The sequence below is a fragment of the Gossypium hirsutum genome, chromosome D10 (genome assembly GCF_007990345.1).
Source record: "Gossypium hirsutum isolate 1008001.06 chromosome D10, Gossypium_hirsutum_v2.1, whole genome shotgun sequence".
Classification (NCBI taxonomy): Eukaryota; Viridiplantae; Streptophyta; class Magnoliopsida; order Malvales; family Malvaceae; genus Gossypium; species Gossypium hirsutum.
Window position 1 is genome coordinate 43390329 of NC_053446.1, and position 24284 is coordinate 43414612.

Consider the following 24284-nt stretch of genomic DNA (forward strand, 5'->3'; position numbering starts at 1 on the left):
GCCTCTCCCTTCATTTTAAAAGGAGACGGAAGTTGGGAGTAATAATAATTCTTAAGAGTATTCCCTCAAATTTCTCTTTCTCTTGCGTTTTTATTTTCTTTGGCGTGTTCAATAGGGTCCTTTCGACTTCATTTATTTGCGGATTTAGGCCCAGAATTTACGTCAAAGCTCGATTTAGTCTTTTTTTTATTTATTATTTATTTTTATTAAATTTGATTTTCTTGTTATTAAGTTATTATTATTATTACTATATATATACATACGCATATTGTTTTACAATAATATATATACATACATTTGTTTTAAAAAAAAAACTTTCATAAACACATGCAGATATTATATATATTTTATTATTATTCTATTTGCATAACTTTTATATACTTATATATATATTTACATTTTATATACATATACATTTTTTATTTCCTAACTTTTATATGCATATATATACACTTTTATATTTTTTTTACTTTGATTAATATGTATATATGTATGTTTTCTTATATTATTCTTCATAATTTTTTTTATATATATTTTTCTAAATTAATTAATTTCAATATATGTAATTATTATTATTTATTTTTATATATATGTAATTATCTTTTTTATAATATATATATATGTAGATAATTTTTTTTATATATGTACATGTATATATTTATATATTTTTTCTAATGAATATTTTTTATATTTATATATATACATATATATATGTTTTTTTTATTTTCAAAAATGCTTAAATACATACTTATATTTTTAATGCATATTTTATAATTTATATGTATATATTTATATATTTTTCTTTATTGTATTATGTATTTTGTTTGTATAAATTTATAATCCAAAATTTTATATATAAATCATGTGTATGTCTTTTATTCTTCATAATTTCAATGTATATATTTTGTATTTTTTTTATTTTTTATTTCCTTCATTTGTTTATTGATTTATGTTTTTATTTATATTTTGTTCATTTATTTGATACTTTGCATGTCATGGATTATTGTTTTTTTGTATATTAATTTCGTTTATTTATTTGTTTATATTATTTCTATGCCATTGTTGTATTTGTTATCGTGACATTTATACATACTTTCAATATAACATTACGTCATCTTTTTACTCGAATTTAAAAATGGAAAATTTTCAAAATAGAGATAATAATCGTATTTAGGATTTTCAAGAAAATTGAGCCCTAACGTATTGGGTTCCAATTTTCTTCGTTAAATCTAATAATCGAGAATTGCTCTTTAATCAAACAAAACAAAACTTGTCATCGGGAATTTAATATGTTGTGTCCTAACGTATTGGATGTGACACGTTGATTTCTTGAGATAAAGATTTTTTTAAAAAAATAAATGAAATATTGAATGTTTGGGATTTTAAGAAATCGTGCCCTAACGTATTGGGCTACGATTTCTTCATAAATTTTGAACAATTAAATATTTTGTTAAATTTTATTACACGAGTTTTTTTGGACTAACCACTACACCAAAACAGGCTTTTAGCGGCGTTTTTAGCGGCGGTTGGATAAAAAACGCCGCTAAAGATCGATCATTAGCAGCGCTTCATGGAAAACACCGCTGAAAATAAGCATTAGCGGCGTTTTCCAGAAAGCGTCGCAAAATACCTGAGCCCAACGACGCCGTTTTTCGAGCTTTCGGGGATTTAGCGGCTTTTTTGGGTAAGCGCCGCTAATGCCTAGGGCTTTAGCGGCGATTTTGCGAAAGTGCCACAAAAAACCTAAGCCCAACGACGCCGTTTTCTGAGCTTTCGGGGATTTAGCGGCGCTTTTATAAAGCACCACAAAAACCTAATCCCAACGACGTCGTTTTCTGAGCTTTCGAGGATTTAGTGGCATTTTTCGGGAAGCGACGCTAATACCCAGGGCTTTAGCGGTGTTTTTGCTAAAGCGCCACAAAAAAATCTAAGCCCAACGACGCCATTTTCTGAGCTTTCGGGGATTTAACGGCGTTTTTAATTAAGCGCCGCTAATGCTCAGGGGCTTTAGCGGTGTTTTTGCTAAAGCGCCACAAAAAAACCTAAGCCCGACGACGCCGTTTTTTGAGCTTTCGGGGATTTAGCGATGTTTTTAAGTAAGCTCCGATAATGCTCAGGGTTTTAGCGGCGTTTTTGATAAAGCACCATAAAAAAACCTCAGCCCAACGACACCGTTTTCTGAGCTTTCGAGGATTTACCGGCGTTTTTTAAGTAAGAGCCGCTAATGCTCAGGCTTTTAGCGGCATTTTTGGGAAGGCGCTATAAAGAAACCTAAGCCCAACGACGCCATTTTCTTAGCTTCTGTGGTTTTAGTGGCATTTTTAATAAAGTGCCGCTAATGCTCAGTGCTTTAGTGGCATTTTTGAGGATGCGCCGCTAATTCTCAGGGATTTAAAATAATTTAAAATATTTGTTAAAAATAGAAAAATTAAAATACTATTATTTAAAATAATTTTAAAGTTTTTTGGATACATTACTGATTTTTTTAGTTTATATATTAAATAATTTCTTATATAATCGTAAAAGAGATAGTATTAATTTTAAAATATTGAATTAATTACTATTTAATTTGTTTATTTATGTTAATTAAAATTCAATTTAATTTTAAATGAATATTTGTTAAAAATGGATTAATTTGAAATAATGACACGTATAAATAAATTGAAATAAAAAACATAGAAAAATATTTGTTAAAAATAGAAAAATTAAAATACTATTATTAAGCCATAATTTTAAAATTTTTTGGGTACATGACTGATTGATTTTTAATTTATATACTAAATAATTTCAAATAGTAAGAGATAAGATAGTATTAATTTTAAAATATTTAATTTAATTATCATTATAGTTTAGGGTTTAATAAATATGGTTTAGGGTATATATATATGGTTAATTTAAGATTTAAGACCGATTTAGGAGTTACAATTTTAAGCATTATAGATTATGGAATTAAACATTATGGATTAGGGATTCTGGTTTAAGGGTTAATGTGATTTAAGGTTTATGGGTTAAGGGTTAGGGGTTAGGGGTTAGATGTTAAGAGTTTGGGCTTTAGGGTTTAGGGATTTAGTATCAGGTTGGAGTTTAGGGTTTAGATTAATTAGTGTGTTTTAATTATATATTAAATAAGGTTTAGGGGTTATGGATTAGGGGTTAAGGGTTAGGGATTTAGGATCGAGTTTAGGGGTTAAGGATTTGGGATTTGAGGTTTGGGGTTTAGGGTTTCAACGGTCATGTTAGGGTTTAAGTTTAGATTAATTAGTTTGATTACTTTTTATGGTAAATATGTTCTTATATATTTGTAAAATAGATAATAATACATTTAATATATTGAAATTTTGAGTATAGTTTATATTATTTAAGAGATATATAATAGATAGTTGATCACTTTATGCATGTAGATTGCTTGGTTAATTTAGGGTTTAAGGTTTATAATTTTAGATTTGTTAAATGATACAATTAATTAATACTTGTATATTTAAAAACATTTAACCCTAAGTACCATTTGATATTTTTGATACGGATCATATAATATATATAGTTAATTAATTATTTAATTTGTATATATAGGACCAAAATATAAGAAAAAATAAATAAGCAAATAAATAAATAGGTAATTAATTATTTAAATTAATTTTTAGGTAATTAATTGTTTAAATAGATAGGTAATTAATTATTTAAATGAATGATACAATAAATAAATAAATAAATAAATAAATAAAATATGTAAGATTTTGCGGCGTTTTGATAAAAAACGCCACAAAAATTTATTGCATTTACCGATACGGCGTTGTTTCGGCTTAGGGAATAAGTTTTAGTTGTGGCGTTTTTCCGAAAAGAGCCGTAAATAATATTTAAACTTTGCCAAAACAGCGCCGTTTCAGTTGAAGGATGGAATATTTTAGTGGCATTTTATTATAAACGTCGCAAGGATGTATAAAATTTTTTGAAAACGGCGCCGGTTCGATAATATATTAATTGTGGCGTTTTTGGGAAAACGCCAGAATGTTTCCTTATATTTTTATAAAATGGCACCGTTTCTTTCTGTACTTGAAATTTTAGTGGCGTTTTTAATTAAAATGCCGTAAAAGGTAGACATTACCTACGTTTTGATAAAAAATGCCACAAATATTTATTGCATTTACCGATACGGTGTCGTTTCGGCTTAGGGAATAAATTTTAGTTGTGGCGTTTTTCCTAAAAACGGCGTAAATAATATTTGAACTTTGCGAAAACGGCACCGTTTCAGTTGAAGGATGGAATCTTTTAGTGGCGTTTTATTAAAAATGCCGCAAGGATGTATAAAATTTACTGAAAACGACGCCGGTTCGATAATATATTAATTGTGGCGTGTTTGGGAAAACGCCAGAATGTTTCCTTATATTTTTATGAAATGGCACCGTTTCTTTCTGTACTTGAAATTTTAGTGGCGTTTTTAATTAAAACGCCGCAAATGTCGATGCAGTAGCAGCGTTTGTTCTCAAAACACCGCAACTCTGACTTAAATTACGTTAAACGACGCCGTTTCTTAAGAGGACATTAACTTAATTCTCTGGTGTCGTCCTCCAAATTCAGAAAGAGGGAAATTGAAGAGAGGTTAGCAGAGAAAGAAGTGTCGAAAGGGAAGAAAATTTCAAAGAAAAATACGAAGGAAAAAAATAGGTTGGAGTCGATCTTCAAACAAGGTGGGCAAAGCTGCGAGATTTTTTGATTAAATTGGTAAGCCATTTCTGGTATTTATCGTGGAATTTTTAGGGTTTTATTTCAGTCCTAGCTATTTGGGGTTTAAGGTTTCGATTAAACTACTTCAACAATGTACTGAAGCATTAGATAAAATCGAAATAAATTTTTAGGGTTTGTTTCTGTGTTGCCTTGATACCTTGTTGCTACATTTTCATTTGCTTCCTTAAACCCCAATCTGATCCGATTAAACAATTAGCGACTGACTTGAGTCAAATAGTTGAAATCAGTTATAAGTTTTTAGAATGGTAATCTTCGAAATACTTCTTAATAAATATATTTTATTATAGCTATTACTTGCAGATAAAATAGTTGATTGGAGGAGTCCAAGAAATTATTTTTGAAGTTAAATTGAATATGTATTCGTTTGTTAGTTACTTGCAGTGTTAATATTACTTGCAGTGTTAATATTTTTGAAGAAATTATTTTTTGCAGATAAAATATTACTTGCAGTGTTAATAGGAAATTGTCAATTTTATGTGTTTGTTAGTTACTCGAGAGTTGAGACATTAACCTTGGAACAACTTCTGATTTCTTCACTTCAATTGATTGAATCGTACAATTCAATTATTGAGTGTTACTTTATCAATTCATATTAAGTTGATTGTTGTGATAATTAAAATTGTTACATTGATTTGAATCTAAATGTAGTTAAATAATCCTCTGTTTACTTCTGTTGTATTTTTTCCTATTTTTTTGGTACTAAGTTAGTTGTGTTTTGTTATTTTTTTGCAGAAGTTTGCTTCGAATTTGAGGAAATTTGAGGTATTTATTCCTATATTTCCCTACATAGTTTTCTTACAAAAACACATCTAAATGTTTAAATTTCTAATTTTGATATATTTTAGCTTAATAGTTTACTTATTATTTTTTAGTATTAAAAGGGAGTTTTAATTAAGCTTTTTGGTTTTGAACCTGTGGGTATCTGTTTACTTATAATTTGTGCATGTAACTTTGCAGCTACCTGATTACATTATTGGAATGTTTAAATTATGATTTGATATGTCTCCACGAGCTGTTTACCCAAACAAAAACAATCTACAGAGTTTACTAAATTTCAGATTATGCCAATTCTTAAAGCACTTTATGGTTTTGAGCATTTGAATAAATAATGGGCAATTAGTTTATTTGGTTTAATGTGAAAAATTTATCGATTTTGGCAAAGAAATGAGTTATCAAATTTACTCCTAAATTAATAAACTATCGATGTTAGATGTGATTAACTGATTGAATGTTACTTAAATACATTACTTACTAAAATTTAAGTATATATTAAATTACTTACATAACTTGTTAAAATATATTATGATTTTAAAAATAATTATAAATAAGATACATAAAAGTGATATACTTACATCATACATATCTTACATAACCAAAATTTGTATGTACAAGAACTTACATAACTTATTAATATTTATATAAACTTACATAACTATCACATAAACTTATATGTAAACTTACATAATACATTACTTTTAACTTACATAATACATAACTTATAATTTTTTTTTATATAAACTTATATAATACATTACTTACATATTAACTTACATAAGTTATCTACAAGCTTATATATAAACTTGTATAACTTACGCAATAAAAATAACAACTTACGTAATACATAGCATACATAACTTACATAATACAAAACTTACGTAACTTAAATATCTTACACAACTTACATAACCTACATAATACATTTAACTTACATAACTTACATAACTTACATAATACAAAACTTACATAACCTAAATATCTTACACAACTTACATAACCTACATAATACATTTAACTTACATAACTTACATAATACATAATAACTTACAACTTACATAACATACATTACTTTGATAACTTACATAACTTACATAATACACAACTTACATAGCTTACTTAATACATAACTTACATAACTTATACACGTACATAACTTACATAATTTACTTATCTATGATTATATATCATATGATATACTTACATAACTCATTTATACTTACCACTGAACAACTTACCCTTGTAATTTCTGGTGAAAATCAGACTTCAAGAAATAAGAAATGGACCAGTCTTGGATGAATTTGTCAAGGGTAAGCGACGGTTATCGAAATGGAGTACAGACTTTTCTAAATTTTGCATTTCAATATGCAAGCCAAGAGAACATGATTCTTTGCCCGTGTAAGAAGTGTGTCAACATAAACTGGCATTATCGTGAAGTTGTATACGAGTATCTAATTGTTGATGGGTTTGTTCGGGGTTATAAACAATGGCTTTTTAATGGAGAATGCCCGCCTAGTACTTCCTCTTCAAGGATGGATGTATCTTATGATAGCACTGCTTACCATCAGTCTGTTAGAGGGGGTGACATGGAAGGGATGTTGCAGGAAGCATTTAATATTCACAATCATGGTTTACATGTTTTCGTTTGCAAAAATCCCTCAATCATGCAAAGATATGAAGAAAATGATAAAAGATTTAGGTCTTGGGTACACCAAAATCCATAGTTGTCCGAATGACTGCATGTTGTATTGGGGCGCTCGGAGAAACCAACAGTGTTGTCATATGTGCGGCCAATCACATTGGATAAATAGACACACAGAAGATGGGGGTTGGTACGTTGTACTCCGTAACATCCCTAGAGACTTGTTTGACATGGGCAGTGGAAGTAGAGATAACATCGACGACAGATCAGAAACTTTGCCCTTTCCAGAACAAAACTTAAACGATAATATCCCTAGTACTAGTGCACAATTTCAATGGGTTCGTCAGGATACGGATGAAGATATTTACGAATAATGATGTAGTAAGATTTTACGATTGTTTAATTATATGTAATATCATAATTTAAATCTCGGTCTTATTATATATTTCAACTATTTTATATGTACTGTTATTGTTGTAATTAGTTATTAAGTTTTTAACTGTTTTATGTTTATTGCAGACAAAATGCCAAGAAGAAAAATTCTAAGGGGAAGCATTGTTCAAAATGATCCAAACTCGACAGAAACAAATAGTACTGAACAACAGACAGCAATTGGATCTTCAAATGTTCCGATTACACCTGAGGATCCTACAGAAGTTCAAAGTAATTTTACATTTAATTTACATACATGTTGACTTATAATTGATTTATTTTTCAAATTCTTATATTATAATATACCATTTGCAGCTGAAAATGGTGTGACGCGCAGAGGTCGAGGACGTACGCTACTTACAGATTTATACGAGTTAGATCCAGTCGAGCGTGCCAAGGTATGCATAAACAGTTTTGGTCGGCCTGTTGGATTAGAAGCTCGACTTTTAGCAGGCTACGTGGGCATTTTAGCACGAAATGCGAATATGTTGCCTATCAACTACGAGTCATGGCATCAAATGCCCGATAGCAACAAAAACCAAGCCCTCGATAATATTAAGGTAACAAAATGTTAATGTCATCTGTAATGCTTGGGAAATAGTTTCATTTATATTTACTTTATTAACTTGTGTTTTTTGTAGGCGAAGTTTGCTTTAGAGGTCTCGGATGCTTATGTAAAGAAGGCATTGGGAAAAAGATGGAGAGACCATAAAAGTACTTTGAAGAAATATTATTATAAGACAAAAACAACCCTCGATGAGAAATTGCAAAATGTCCCACCGGGTATGCTGAGGTACCAATGGAAAGATGCGGTTAGATTTTGGCATTCGAAGAAAGGCGAGGTATGACGTACTTCCAAACTATTGTAATTATTTTGGTTTATAGTATTTACTATTTACGTACTAAAAAATTCATAACGTAGGATCGTGAACGAGTTGGAAAAAGTAGCAGGCAGAAACAAAAATTCACTCACACAGCCGGGTCGAGAAATTTTGCATGTGTAGCTGAGGCGGAGGTATTTTTAATTTTTTAATATTGTCAAATATGTATAACTTTCCATTAAATAATATTTTTACTACTATATTGTAGGAACGGTTGTCCGGTCAAAAAGTTGGACGCCTTCAACTTTTTAAAATTACACATAGGAAGAAAGATGAATCTGCTATGACTCCTGAAGCTGGTGAAATTATGGTACGTTTACTTAATACGATTTGACTTGTTTTAGTTATTTATAGTGTTTATTTTCTAATGGTTTAATTCATTACTTGTAATACGACTATTGTTATGTTGCATTTGTTTTTTACTATATATTGCGTTCCTAACTATGTGATTTATTTATTAGGAAAAACTAAAGGATAAAAAGGCGGAGTACGAAGCGATTGCTTCTAGTGATAGTTCTGTTCCTCCTGAAGACATTGATAACCGGATTATTACTGAAGTTTTGGGTCCTGAAAGGTATGGTCGGGTTCGATTTCAAGGATCTTTTATTAGTCCAACCCAATATTTTGGATCTAGCTCGCAACAATACATGGCTTCGGGGAGTCAGGCTCAAGCTGAAGTTCAGAGGTTAAAAGACCAGATGGCACAGATTCAAGCGACCATATTTGAGGTTCAAAGCAGAGGTGGCAATGAGGGAAGCAAAGGCTGCAGCGAGGGAAGTAGAGGCTACAGCGAGAGAAGCAGAGGCTGCAGGGCGAGAAGCAGCGAGAGAAGCAGAGGTTCAAAAGAAATATGAAGAACTCCAGCTACAACTTAAAGCAGATGCGACATCGAGGGAAGCAGAGCAGAGCAAAAAGTATGACGAACTTCAACAGCAGCTTCAGATTATGATGAAGATGTTTCAGCAGTCCCAACTTCCGCCATCATAGTGTATTGCATAAATATTTTTATCATTTTAACTTTTAACATTTTGTAAAGAAAAGTATGAATTCACTTTTATTTATTGATATTAATATTATTTTATTCGTTTAATTTGAAATATTATATAAATTTATTGTTTTTGGCTGGTTTAGATCTGGTTGCTTTTGATTTGTTGTTATAGAAAGGCTGAAAAAATGGAAAATTTTATTTTACAAAAATCCCAAAATTAGTGGCGTTTTTTACAATAGCGCCACTAAAGAACATTACTTTTCGTGGCGTTTGTGATGAAAGCGCCGCTAAAGAACATGATCTATAGAGGCGTTTTTTACCAAGCGCCGCTAAAGAATATGATCTTTAGCGGCGTTTTTCTTTAAGCGCCGCTAAAGAACATGATCTCTAGCGGCGTTTTTTTGAAAGTGCCGCTAAAGATTTTTTAAGCGCCGCTAAAGATCATGATCTTTAGCGGCGTTTTTTTCGAAGCGCCGCTAAAGAACATGATCTTTAGCGACGTTTTTTTTCGAAGCGCCGTTAAAAAACATGACCTTTAGCGGCATTTTTTCTGTAAACGCTGCAAATGTTAGCGACGTTGTCGTTAGCGGCATTTTTGGCGGCGCTTCCACAAGCACCAGAAACACCTTTAGGGGCGCTAAAAAGCACCGCTAAAGGCCTAAAAAACGCGCTAAAAACCTGTTTTGGTGTAGTGAACTCATCTTGAAGAGAATAAAATGTTGTGCCCTAACGCATTGGGTGTGATATATTTTTTTTCAAAATGAGAAAGTCTTATAAATAATTTAATTTAACTAAGGATAGTATTTATTAACTCTCGACATTAAGACACGAATTAATCAACTTGGTACCAAATTTTGGGCTTTACGAGGGTGCTAATCTTTCCTCGTACGGAACTGACTCCCGAATCTATACTTCTAAAACTCGTAGACCAAAGTTATTTTAGGTGATCCAATCACACCTCAATAAAAGATTGGTGGCGACTCCCATTTTCATCGACAACTAATTTTTGTTTTTTTCCAAAAATAAAAATGGTTTCGACAAATAACAAATAACAATTTTTTTTACCAGCACATTAATCATCATTGTTGTGTGATCGTTTTCTCTAATCAAAGAAGCCATTTTGATATTTGTACAAATAATAAAAATTTTAATCATTGACTAAACAAATAAACACAAATCTCATCTTTAAAACAAAAATATAATGTTAAAAGTTATATCTAAAAATTAACAATAATCTAAAATATAAAGGTATATATATTTTAAATAATTATTACAAAAAAATACCTTAATAATTATAACTTCTTAAAACTGCAACACAAATTAACTTTCTTCCAAAATTTTATACTAAACACAAAAAAACCTAAAAAAACTCAAACCTTTTTTTTTCTCCCAATAGGTTGTAGATGGGGTAGGGGACCAAACCCCTCTTTATATACTAAGTAATAAAAAAAATGCCTGAAAAGGAAAAAAAAATAAGTGAAAAAAAAAGGTTGGAAAGCAAAAAAGCAAGAGAATCCGTGACTGTCAAATAATATTTAAATCTCATTAGTGCTGCTTGACACATCAGCGATAATATTATTTTTTTTGTAACATGGTATACCCGTATTTCTTCAGGTACTTTTTCAAAAATACACAAAAAAATTTCTTTTTTTTTAAACTGATGATGACCTCATGATTGGGGAAGAAAGTGGAGTGGTACCGCTTGTGTATCAAGCAGCACCAACTAGAACTGTTGAAAATGTCTATTTTCGTAAATAATTTTTACTTGTTTCATTTTTGTAATTTTTTATTTTTTATATTATTTGAATAAAAAAATTCCGAACTTAATAAAAGAAGAAGAATTAAGAAAGAACATTATAGAAGAACAAACATGCACGTTCTTGACATTTTTAGGGCCCTAAGCAAAACAATAAAATGGGGTCTTAGATTCTTTAAAAGTTGGAGAAATTTTTTTTTTGAGTCCCTTAAAACTTAAAAGTTGGTAAAAAAAATTTTGGGCCATTAAAAGCTAAAATTTGTTTTGCCCCTTAAAAGTTGGTAAAAATTCTTTTTTGGACTTTTAAAGTTAAAGTTTTTTTTGGGTCCCTTAAAAATTAAAAAATAATATTTTGGATCCCTTTCAACCTTGATTCTTGAGTGACCACACCTCCATACGACCCCAAAGACGGGCCTGAAAATAAAAATATAAGTAATATTAAAGAAAGAGAGAAAAACAGTCTTTCATGTAAACATAATTTGTAAAGCTTAAATTCAATCTGTCAAAAATTGTTCACTACTTTTGAAACTTTGATGTGTAAGTAGAATTTGATACAATAACATTGAGTGGTGTTTGATAAAAAAAAAAACTTAAATACTTAATAGTTTAAATTATAAAAACTATTGAATATGTTCCTAAAACTTAACTAATAAAATTTTTTGAAAGTGGTTGATCCAATTTCAATTTCAATAAAATTTAGTTCTGGTAGCCAATATTTTAGAAAAGAAGAGTTCGTAATTATTATTAGCTTTTTTGGATTATTATTAAATTTATTTTAAAATTTAGAATCTGGAATAAGATGTGTTAACTTGATGGTTCACATAATTTGTATGATTACTGTATTGGCCAGCGCCGTTCTGCCCTCGGAAATTTCACTTGACAGTTTCTTTTATGCCTCCAAGCAACTAATTATCTGTTATTTCTTTACCTCCGTTTATGTAATTCCATGTCACATTGATCATAACTCATGGATTATACTATTGATATTTGTTTTTCTATTTTGATATTTGACTTTTTATTTTATTTTGTTTTATTTTGATATCTAGAATATTTTTTTATTATAACTTTTGGTCAAAAAATTAACTGTATTAAAAAAGATTAGATGATACACTCGAATAGTAAAACCTTGCTACGTGTATGATATTTTTCCCCACCATTAATAATAATATTTATAATAATAACAAATTTTCTCAAGATATTCACTAAAGCAAGTATAATGAATATTTTTTCAGGTTTCGTAAATATATTAGGGAGTAGACACTAGTCATGAGTTTTAAAATTGTATATACCCAATAGTACAATGTCTGCCTTGTAGCACGAAATTAGGGTTTTCTTGTCTGCCGTGTCGCACGAAATTCAAATCTAGGGCTTTGAGTTTTCTACAGATTAAAGGGGGAAAATTACTAGAAGACAAAGGTGAGTCATGGCCAATGTAGAACTGGTAGATACGGAGCTAGCCAATCTCAATATCATAGATGAAGAGGAAGATCCCATGGTGGTTTTGGAAGAAAATAAGGCTAATGAAGAGGTATATAATCTTTGTTTGGTGGGGAGAGTTCTTACGGATAGTGTTGTGAACTTCCCATCCTTAAGAAATGCTCTGGCCGATTTATGGCATCCATTGAGAGGGGTATCAATCACAGAATTGGAGAATAAAAGGATCTTATTTAGATTTTACAGTGAGATTGATTTAAAGCGAGTCCTGGATGGAATGCCATGGTTTTTTAACCGTCATCTTATTATTTTCCACAAATTAGCAGAGGCGAAGATCCAAATTCGATTCCCCTATGGCTCACAGCTTTTTGGGTGCAAGTCCACAACCTGCCAATAGGTGCTACATCTGAGGGAACAGCGCGCCAGCTTGGTGAATTTGTTGGCAAATTTATGGAGTATGACTCGACGTTGGTGACAAGAGGAGGTAGTAAATTCATGAGAATCAGGGTTCTACTTGATGTTTGGATACCTCTTAAAAGGAAAAAACGAATTTGTATTGAGCATAATAAATTTATTTATGTTTTATTCTAGTATGAAAGATTGCCACTTTTTTGCTTTATTTGTGGGAGACTTGGTCATGGAGAGAGTTACTGTGAAGTAAGACTAACTTCTGGGAATCAACAAGTGGAGTTTGGATGGAATCTGTCACTGAGAACAACGCCAAGATAGGGAGGACAGGCCGTGAGCAAATGGGTCAGAGAGGAACCAGAAAATGATAAATGGAATATGGAGATTGATGGGGAAAGCGGGGTAAGAAGAGCCGATGAGGAGGTTAAAAATAGAAACGAACTCCGAGAAGAAGCACATTTTTTGGGACGCTTCACACGAAAAATACGGATTATAAACACAAGGGATAGTATTAATTCGAGGCATATGGAAGACAGGAAATTCAAAGAAGAGATGGAAGATTTACCAGTAGAGCTTGTGGATGGAAAAAAGAGACAGAGGATTAATTCAGAAGGGGAGGTTCTGGGTAATATTAAGAACCTAGCAGAAGGAGATGTAGAGAACATTTTATCGGTGGTCACCCCAAAGGTAGCTGATCGGACGCAATGAAAATCCTAAGTTGGAATGTTCGGGGTTTGGGGAAACCATGAACAGTTCGACGTATCAAAAACAAATTGAGACATATCAAGCCTCAGATTTTGTTTCTTATGGAAACAAAGGTCACAAGTAAACGGATGGAATCAATAAGAAGGCAATGTGGGTTTATAAATGGAATCGATGTGGCGGCAGTAGGCACGAAAGGAGGGTTATCATTAGGGTGGAAGGAGGGTTGGAATGTAACTTTGAAAAGTTTCTCGAAATCCCATATTAATGTAGAAATAGAGAATGAAGATGAGATGGGCCCCATAGAGACTCACAAGATTTTACGAATAACCAATTGAGAATGAAAGGAAAAAGTCTTAGGAACTATTAAAAATTCTAAAACGTGATAATAGTAAGCCATGGCTGACTATCAGAGATTTTAATGAAATTCTTTACTCTTTTGAGAAAAAAGGGGGAAGACTTCGAGAGGAAAGACAAATGGCTGCATTTAGGGAAGCACTTGAGTACTGCGATCTATATGACTTGGGGTTCTTTGAACAGTGGTACACATGGGAGAGAGGTCGTCTGGCTGCAAACAATTTTAGGAAAAGACTGGATAGAGGTGTAGCAAATATGGAATGGTGGGATCTTTTTCCAAGATATAAGGTTAACCACTTACAACATAATTTTTCTGATCATTGTCCGGTAGAGGTAGATACACTTGGGGATGGAGGGATGCAATGGGGGGTAAAATAATGGTGTTTTCGTCTTGATGCAAATTGGATTTTGAATGATGAAATTGAGGAGCGGGTAAAACAGGAATGGAACTCCAATAGCTTAGATGTGCTTGAAAAGTTGAAAAAAGTGGGAACGAATCTGAGTACTTGGGCAAAGAATGAGAAACGAAGGAAAGAACAAAGAATGGAAGTTTTAAATGGTAGATTATCAAATTTAAGTGCTAGCGAAATCAATGATATTGTATTGGAGGAAATTATAGAGATTAAGTTAGAATTGAATCTCGAAGCAGATAAAGAGGAGCTATTCTGGGAACAAAGGGCAAGAGTTAACTGGCTCAGTATGGGAGACAAGAATACGGCATTTTTTCACAAGAATGCAACAAATCGCAGAAGGAAAAATAGCATTAGGGGGCTGGAAAATGAAGCTGGACAATTGATTACTTATGAGTTTGAAATCATGGCTTTGGCAACTAAGTTCTTTAAAGAATTGTTCGCATCTTAACCTGTAAATAATTGTGATAGATTGTTTGATTCTTTTTTACCATGCATCACAGATGAACATAACAGTATTTTAATGGAGTAATTTAAAGAAGAAGAAGTGGTGAGGGCGATAAAATCCATAGCACCCCTCAAAGCATCAGGATAGGATGGATTCCTAGCAATTTTTTATCAAAAATACTGGCATATTGTTGGAAAGGAAGTTTCAAAATTTTGCTTGGATATTCTTAATGGGAGAAGAAATTTTGAAGAGATAAACAATACAAATATAGTTCTTATCCCCAAGAAGAAATCGCCAAAATCTATGAACAAGTTTCGTCCTATTAGTTTGTGCAATGTAATCTATAAAATTGTCTCAAAAGTCATTGTTTCTCGTTTTCGATAGGTACTGGATTTATGTATTGAGGATACACAAGGTGCGTTTGTACCGGGAAGGCAAATTACAGACAACATCCTCATAGCATATGAAGTATTACATTCTTTCAAAAAAAGAAGAGGAATATCGAATAAAAGTTTCGCTTTAAAATTGGATATGAGCAAGGCATATGACAGAGTTGAGTGGAGTTTTTTAGAAAAAATGATGCGTAGTATGGGCTTTTGTGAGGATTGGATTTTATTCATTATGAAATGTATCACTAATGTAATATACACAGTGGCGATTAATGGGAAAAATGGGGAAGAATTCAGGCCAAAACGAGGATTAAGACAAGGTGATCCATTAAGTCCATACTTATTTCTCATTTGTGCAGAAGGATTTTCAAGGCTAATTACGCTCGTAAAAAGGGAAGGGATGCTTTCAGGAACTAAGGTGGGAAGAGGTAACGTCTCGGTATCACATCTGTTCTTTGCAGATGACAGTATACTATTTGGAGAAGCTTTAGCAGAAGGAGAAAATAGCATGAACCGGGTGATTCAAGAGTACGAAAAAGTTTTTGGGCAATTGGTCAATTTTGATAAGTCCCTTATCTTTTTCAGCGGCAATGTGGATTTGATTACACAGGGTCAAGTGGGAAGGATGTTAGGTGTCAGGATTTCTAACAATCCGGAGAAATATTTAGGGCTACCAACTATGGTGGGTCCCCGAAAAAAGCATGCTTTTGTGACTATAAAAGAGAAATATGTGAAGTTATTAGACAATTGGAAGATGAGATTTTTATCAGCTGGAGGAAAGAAGGTACTTTTAAAATCTATTTTGCAAGCAATTCCGGTTTATGCAATGCAATGTTTTAAGTTACCTATTACATTTTGTCAAGATCTCGAGATCTTAATGTCCAAATTTTGGTGGCGGAATTCTAAAACAGATTCACTGGTGCAAATGGAAAGATTTATGTATCCCCAAAGCAAAGGGAAGGTTAGGTTTTAAAGATCTGTCAAAGTTTAATTTGGCCCTGTTAGCAAAGCAGGGGTGGAAACTTATTATGCAACCTAATTGTTTGTTAGCACGTGTTATGAAAGCCAAGTATTATCCGAAAGGGGATTTTATGTGTGCGGGTTTAGGAGCCTACCCTTCGTTTACCTGGCGCAGCATTTTGGGAGCTAGATACCTTCTCAAAGAAGGAATGGAATGACGAATCGATAATGGGGATTCAGTTAACATCTGGAATGATAGATGGCTGCCGGGATCTGGAAATGGTATAATAGAATGTCAAAATATTGATATCAGTTATACTAAAGTGTTTGATCTAATTAACAAGGAAGAGAATACCTGGAAACCAGAGATTATTTGCACACTGTTCGGAGAGGAGCAATTGCGGCACATAGTTTCAATCCCCTTGGTGAGCAGTAGGATACAAGATGTTCCAGCATGGTGTGTGGTGTGGTGACAACACTGGGGTATACACAACAAAGAGCGGCTACAGATGGCTTATTACAGAAGGGGGTACAAGGATAAATAATGAAACTTCTACTACTTTCTTTACAAAGCTTTGGGAGATCAAGATCCCAAGTAAAATATGCATCCTAATATGGAGAATTGCTAATGACTATCTACCTACTTTACATAACCTAAAAGCCCGTTACTTGGTTGTCAACACTGTATGCTCGGTATGTCAAACTGAAGAGGAATCGGTGGATCACCTCTTTAGAGGTTGTTTCTTCACACAACAGGTCTTGAGGGGTTTGGGAGTGGTAGTTACAACATGCAATAGAGAGACCAGTTGGAAGAATTGGTTAGCAAAAGAATTTGAAAATCTGAGCATTGAAGAATGTAAAATTAGAGCTATCACATATTGGGCAATTTGGTATAATCGCAACAAAATTTACCATGATGGTGTACGAGAGTCAGTAGCAGAAGTTGTGGGGTTTATTAAGGCATACTATACAGATACAGCTGTTACGAGGGAGAGATTAAAGAATTCATGAGATGGTGAAAATTTAGTTTGGGAACCTCCAGACAATGACACCATTAAAATCAATTTTGACGCTTCCTTTAATCATATAACAAATTGTTCTATCTCAGGAATCATAGCATGTAATAAAGAAGGCCTTATAATGGCAGCATGTTCTTACCCATGGAAAAATATCCAAGATCCAGTGATGGCCGAGGCTAGGGCGTGTCTGCAAGCTGTTACTTTGGCTGAAGACATGGGTTTCCTAGATGTATGCATTGAAGGAGATGCACTAACCATAATTCGCAAACTGAGAGCTGCGGATGAAGATAGATCGTGTATCAGCAGTTTGATTAAAGAAATTAAGGAAAGAGGTTACAGATTTAGAAGACTGAGTTTCAAGCATATACCGAGGGCGGCCAACAGAGCGACTCATGCGATGGCCAAGGACGGAGGGCATTACGAGCATCCTCGAATTTAGATTGAGGAGGCGCCGAATGCAGTGGAGATTCTAGTAAATCAAGAAAGGAGAAATGGTTGTCACAATGGTTATATAGGAAGGTTGAGTCTGGGCTTGAGGTGATAGTGCTCTCGAAGAACTCGCGAGTAAGAAGAGACTGAGGACTTAGGAAGGTATAGTCTTGGAAGAAAAGAGGTCTCTTGCATGGTTGATACAAAGGTTTTATCTTCAGTTAAAGTAGAAGAAAGAAGAAGAAGGGTTACTTAAGATTTTTTTCTTTTCATTTTATTTTTGGCGTTTCAGGTTTCTTAGGCACAACTTTATTTCCAGTTTTGCTTTTTCAAGGCACCGTTTCGGTGGCTGTCTCTTTGTTTAATTCATTTTGCTGCTTTTAAGACTGTAACCGTCATCATTTCTTCTCCTATTTAATTATATTATCAGCTGATTTCAAAAAAAAAAAAAATTACATATACCCGAACCCTCAGCCACTAATTAAGATAGGAAAGATTCTAATTTAGTTTAAATTTATTTTAAATAATTTTTTGGTGCATTTTTATTTAATATCTTTAATAAAAGCTAGAGATGGAGTAATTAATCTATTAAAATGGAGGGTAAATTATACAAATAGTCACCCAACTATGCTCATATTCTTATTTTGGTCACTCAACTTTAAAAATTTTCAATTTAGGCACTAACGATTGAATTTATTCTTGTTTTGGTCACTCACGGTTAAAAAGATAACAAAAAGTCTTTTTTAAATAGTATAATAACATATTTAGTCCTCAGTACTTATAAATTAAATCAATTTGATCCTAATTCTAAGTAATTTAGTAAATCTAATCCTTTACATTTACAAATACTATCAAGTTGATCCTCAAACTTCCTAACCAAAACTTTCATCTTTTAAAATAATAGCATTCCACATATATAAATTTGTAAAACCTAAAGAAGAAGAAAAACTTCTCTCAACTAGTGAGTCGTTTTTCGAGTCAATTCCTGCTACTAATAAGTTTATCTTAAAATTTTATTTCATTTTTTCATTAGTTTTCTTCTAAATATAATATTATATAACTCTTTGGTTGATTAAACATTAGCTCAAGAAAATGAAAAACCTTAAAAAATAATTTAGACTTACTCTTGTTAGCAGTATGGTATTTGAAGTACATGGAAATAGTCATCGAAATTGAACATTAATTCTAGAGTTAAAACAATATGGCTTTGAAAAATTCAATTATTCAATTAATGATTATATAAGAAAAAAAGTATGAAAATTTAATTTTCCATAAGAAAAAAGTGAAATAATTTATTGAATTTCTTTTTGTTACATTGATAATGATTTTTTTATTTTATAAACTGATTAGAGATTATTATATGTTCTATTTATTTTTAATTTTTAAATTCACAATAAGTAATATGTATCACTATTAATCTGATTTAGTGTCAAATTGTTTATCAAATTGATTAAAAACGAAAATTATGCTACTCAGAGTGAAAATTTATCTTTTACAAATATTAAATTATTTATATAAATTTATTATATGTTATATTTAAAAAAAATTATTTTCTATTATTTTTAATGGTGTTTATTTAATTTCTAACACTAACTTCTTAAAAATATAAACAAAAAAGTAATGTACCTAATTGGATAATTTCAACTATAAATAAAACAATTAATAGATGCCGAATGTCTCTGTTTTAAAAGTTGAAAGTTTTGGTTAGTAAGTTTGAGGATCAATTGATAGAATTTGTAATGTAAATAATTAAATTTATTGAATTATTTAAAATTAGGATCAAATTGATAGAATATATAAGCATTGAAAACTAAATGTGGAATCATACTAGTTAGAAAAAAAATAATTTAACTGCAATGACCAAAACAGCAAGAAATATAAACCTTAATACCTAAATTGAAATCTTTTAGCACAATTTGTATAGTTTACCAAAAAAATCTCCTAGCCATAATTATTATTTATTTTAAATTTCTTGGAAGGTGTCACCGCTGATACACAAAGCAAAGGGAGTCTTAATATTGGCAAAGAAAATAAAATAGTATAAAAATTTACAGAAATCAGACGGAAAGAAGAGAGAGGGCGTGGTCACTCACTGGCGAGAGAGATCCAAAGGCCAAAAGGAACGCAGAGAACCAGGGGAGCTGCTGCACTCCCAATTCAACAGCAAATAAACTCTTAACCTGCTGCAGGTATTTCTTGATACGTTAAAGATCAACCTGTCTTTTCCCACCTCCAAATCTTTGATAAAATTATGCAAAATGATCTTCATATTTGTGTGAATTTTTTCTCTGATTTTCATTTCCCATGTTTGTTTGTCTGTTCAGGGCACCAATCTCTTTTTGGGCTCTTTTTAATGTATGCAAAACGTCAGTCTTTTGTTTTGGGAAGAACCACAAAATTGAGGAATGTTTCTGAGTTGGATTTATTGATTAATGTCTCAAACTTAAATATCATTGTTTGGGTGTTTTTAGTTTTTGCATATGCACGACCAATTCCATTTCCTCATTGGACTTGGATGATGGGATTTTTGATGATTGGTGTTTACCTGCTTGATTGCCACATTGTTTTATTGAGATATAATCCTCCAATGATGTTCCAAATACATGGAAAACTTTGAAAAAAATTAAACATATCCTTGTTGGACATGTCTCATCCGATACACCGGGTTTGAGTAACACAGCATTGAATTACCAAATTAAATAACACTATCAAACTAAATTTCTTCATAGCCAAACTCAAGATAGATCCACTTAATCAGTAGTGTACATCAGTACTGTCTTTTGCTCATCAATTTTCAAAACCCTGATGCAGGTAGTATGGCCTTCTAGTGTTTGGTTTTGGATTACTCAGTGACCTGAAAAAATACAATATACATTGTTAAAATTCTATAAATCGTGTATTTGTAAAAACCGACTGCTAGTTAATCATGATAGAAAAAGTTAATTGAATGGTTTGCTGCATTCTGATTTTAATATTTAATATTTTTTTGGCAATTTAATGTTATTTTCTTGTAATAAATTTACTTGCCCCCATAATTTCCCATTTCTGATGAAGCTGCTAGGGAGGAGTATTGTTGTCCTTGAGACCAACCATCAATGAATAAACAGCTATAAAATGCAGTGCTGACTGTCCAGCTAACTTTTAGGGGAACTATTACTTATCTTTGATTATTAGCTTTGTTTATCAATTATTTAAAATTTGGTTACAGGTCAGGGATTAGAGATGGGAAGGAGTAAAACAGAAGTGAATTTTCAAAGGTTACTTGCAGCTGCACCTCAACAAAGGAATCATTCTAAACTCATGCATGTATGTCCACTCATGTTTCAAGTCTAGTTATTAATTATATTATCTGGTGACAATTTTGCTTAAATGCCTTTCATAGACTGATGATTGTATTTCATCCCTGGAGTGTTTTTTTTTTTCATTTTAAATTTGGGAATGATGTAAAGAATTCAACCTTTATTTTTGTCATTTGCAGTATGTTGCGACTTTACGAGAACTTTTAGAACAGTTAGCTGAAGAGAGAACACCTGAAGGTTTACCTAGGTTGATTTTTTCTTCCCTTATTATGCTGTAATTTGATTCAGATGTTACTTGAACTTCTGATTTGTTATGCAACACAATAACATAAGCAAAAAAAGAAGAAGATAATGTTGTTCTCTGATAACTGATTCCTCTTTACATCTCTTATGCTACATATTTTGTTGTTTTGTTTCCGTGACAGCTTACTGACTTTTCAAATTTATTTTGGTTTTCTTCCCCAGAGTTTCAAGTGCTGTGGTCAATGATTATTCAAAAAAGATTGAGGAAATTGCTTCAGAATTAACTGCCCCACTGGTGTGTTTATATGTTCTTTAAGGATTATCTTATATGTTTCAATGAATAGCTTGGATTTGTAAAAAGGAAATCCAAAAATGATAGGGCAGGACTTATAAATATATAGGCAGTAAAATTCTTTCTTCCATGTTATGCCTTTTGATTATCCACATGCGTGCTTGTAATCGTTAACCATTCTTTTGTCTGGTTAATTTGTAGCCCGAAATTAAGGTATCCCAGGAGCCCATCACAAGAAACTCTTTTAAGCAGAGTCCTAAATCGGATTCAGAAAACCACATGCCTTCCTCTCCAGGATTAAGAAGGAGAGTTGTGTAAGTCAATCTTATGTACTGAGGATGACTGTAGTTCATATTAGCTGTTAAACTTTATTGTAAACTTTGTTTCAATTGCTTGGAGTTATTTAACAGGCCTGCCTCGAACATCAAAGATAGAACTCATGAAATCACTGAGGCTGATGCATCTGTACCTATCAAACTAGATGCGGCCGCAGAAGCACACATACAGAAGCACAGGTATCATTTATTATTTCTATTACCTGCGATACCTTGAGTCAAAATTATGCTTTGTCCTAGACACGGTTAACATTTGTCTTGGAATAAATTATGATATCTCTTTTCTGGAAGGAACTGAAATAATGGTGTCAGTAAATGGCTCATTTCACTATGGTACTTATTATTTCAAAGACATATTAGAGGCAGCCTGAGTTATAAGCTTGAATATATCTCCATGTTCATTTGGGTTTATTTTTCTGTTAATGGCTGTTAACTTATATTCTCCTCCGAAACAGAAAGCTTCAAGAGGATTTAACTGATGAGATGGTTGGATTGGCACAGCAACTTAAAGAGCGTAGTCTCATGATGAGCCGGTCCTTGGAGAACACTGAAAAGGTAAAATCTGCTTGTATACTTTTAATTTTTCCATTATTTCTTATTGATTTCTTATTCTTGATACGGCATAATATGCGTCAATTTTACATGTTTTGGAGTATTTAAGCTTAGAGTCAAATTACTCTGAAGCTGTTAGGATTGTCCCTGTTACAGGATTCAAGTCTGGGTTAGGTCACATTGTACTGATTTCTAACTGGTCGGATTACTTTAATTTGGCTTTATAACAAAAGAGGTATTTCTAAGAAATAACTAAGCATTATGACTGGGTTTTAAAGGTAAAAGAGGATGTTGTAATAGCATGTGTTTATATATTTCTCCCCATGTTACCTCTCTGACTTGTTTGGTATAGCATGACATCATTGAAGCAATGTTTTCATATTTAACTCCCATTGGTTATTAGCATCCAAGCTTTAAGAGTATTTGTTTAAGTCTTGACTGCTAAACCTGTATTTGCCAAGTTTATGCTTCTCTGCAATCCATTTTGTTCAACTAATGAGCATTTGCAGTTTCATGTTTTCTAATGCACCGCCAGGCATAAATTTGTAATGTGTTTGTGAGGGGGAATGGTCTTGCTTTTCATGTTTTATTTACAACTGTTGCCAGTCTTATAAACTAATTACGGTGCACTGTAGATACTTGATTCCACCGAGACAGCTATTGAGCAGAGTCTTGCTACCACCGGGCATACTAATGTACGTGCAATGAAGATTTATTCCGAAACCTCTAAGACTACATGTTTTCAATGGCTTCTAATGTTAGCCATGATATGTGTTTTCATCATGGTTGTGCTTCTGATTCGTGTAACATAAAATAGTTCTTGAAAATGACTACTCACCTGGGAAGACTCACGAGGTAAATGCTTTTACCTTTTGAAACAATGCCTGCCATGATTAGCGCTTCTTCATTCTATCAATGTGTTATAAGTAGGTTTTACTGGCTATACATTTGTAGAATCGAGGTTTAGTACTGGCAGACGCAACTTTTGTAGTTTGTTGCCGATGATGATTAACGTTCAGTTCTGTATATATTTATCTTTTTCCCATATCATTGTTTGACGATCGTATGAGATCGATAAATTTAGTTGTTTGTCGATGAATGTTTTCTTTGAAGCATAGGTTCCTGGGTTGAAACTAATGTAATTCGTCTTCAGTAGCATTTTGGAGTGAGTCCTGCATTAATGTGATTTCAGTTCAACTAAGGGATAACCGAAATCGCTATTGGTTTCAAGGTTGAAGAAAGAAAAACGTAGTCAAGAATAACCCAGGTATGTGTTCAAAATGGGTATGTTTAAAATTTTATTCTTTTAAAGTTCTTTATGTATTTGGAGGATTATGTATTTATGTACGGATATACATTAGCCATGGGTGTCGGATATAATTTCTTTTTTAAAAAATGAGAGTAAGATATAATTTCTCTTTTTGAAAAAAAAAATGTGAAGTTGAAACTCACATGGATGTGAATTGAACTTTTGTACAATCCATAAATCCCAAAATCGAGGTCAATTGTGATACAGAAAGTGAGTGAAACTGCCAAATTATAAATGTTTGTCTTGTTTGGCATGGTCTTGCTTTTTAAAATTCATAGTTTTACATTTTAAAAATATTTTATATATTGATACTAGAAATATATTTTAAAATTATAAATACAAATATTATATGCACTTTTCATATATGCAAAATTATACCAATCTCATAAACAAAGATATAAGTAATTCAAGGTAACATGACAATTCAAATTTCCAAACTACTAACTATTTATAATATAAAGCTGGCTTAAAACGTAAGTGAA

The 24284-nt window shown here is 32.1% G+C and overlaps 1 protein-coding gene and 1 long non-coding RNA gene across 4 annotated transcripts; one reads left to right on the forward strand and one right to left on the reverse strand.

The window, feature by feature from the left end:
• Nucleotides 1–10691: 10691 nt before the first annotated feature.
• Nucleotides 10692–18176, reverse strand: LOC121222010 (uncharacterized). Its single transcript, XR_005919155.1, has 4 exons — nt 17712–18176; nt 16680–17618; nt 16480–16597; nt 10692–11630 (listed from the first exon to the last, which is right to left on the reverse strand). It is a non-coding gene; the product is annotated as an uncharacterized lncRNA (long non-coding RNA).
• Nucleotides 18177–19685: 1509 nt separating this feature from the next.
• On the forward strand, nt 19686–24006 carry LOC107914922 (uncharacterized). Of its 3 annotated transcripts, none has more exons than XM_016843984.2 (9): nt 19690–19961; nt 20981–21078; nt 21251–21318; nt 21537–21609; nt 21808–21920; nt 22017–22121; nt 22397–22496; nt 23129–23348; nt 23612–24006. In XM_016843984.2, the coding sequence occupies exons 2-8, from the start codon at nt 20995–20997 to the stop codon at nt 23303–23305; spliced, it is 720 nt and encodes a 239-aa protein (XP_016699473.1). In that variant the 5' UTR covers nt 19690–19961; nt 20981–20994; the 3' UTR covers nt 23306–23348; nt 23612–24006. The 3 variants fall into 3 exon arrangements, with proteins under 3 accessions (XP_016699472.1, XP_016699473.1, XP_016699474.1); XM_016843985.2 differs by having other exon boundaries at nt 23647–24006; XM_016843983.2 differs by having other exon boundaries at nt 19686–19961; nt 23129–23868.
• Nucleotides 24007–24284: the final 278 nt, after the last annotated feature.

Coding starts and splice junctions, on each gene's coding strand:
- LOC107914922 (XM_016843983.2), top strand. CDS start 20,995: ATGGGAAGGAGTAAAACAGAAGTGAATTTTCAAAGGTTACTTGCAGCT. Junction 21,079..21,250: donor ATCATTCTAAACTCATGCAT/GTATGTCCACTC, acceptor TGTCATTTGCAG/TATGTTGCGACTTTACGAGA. Junction 22,122..22,396: donor GCACACATACAGAAGCACAG/GTATCATTTATT, acceptor CCTCCGAAACAG/AAAGCTTCAAGAGGATTTAA.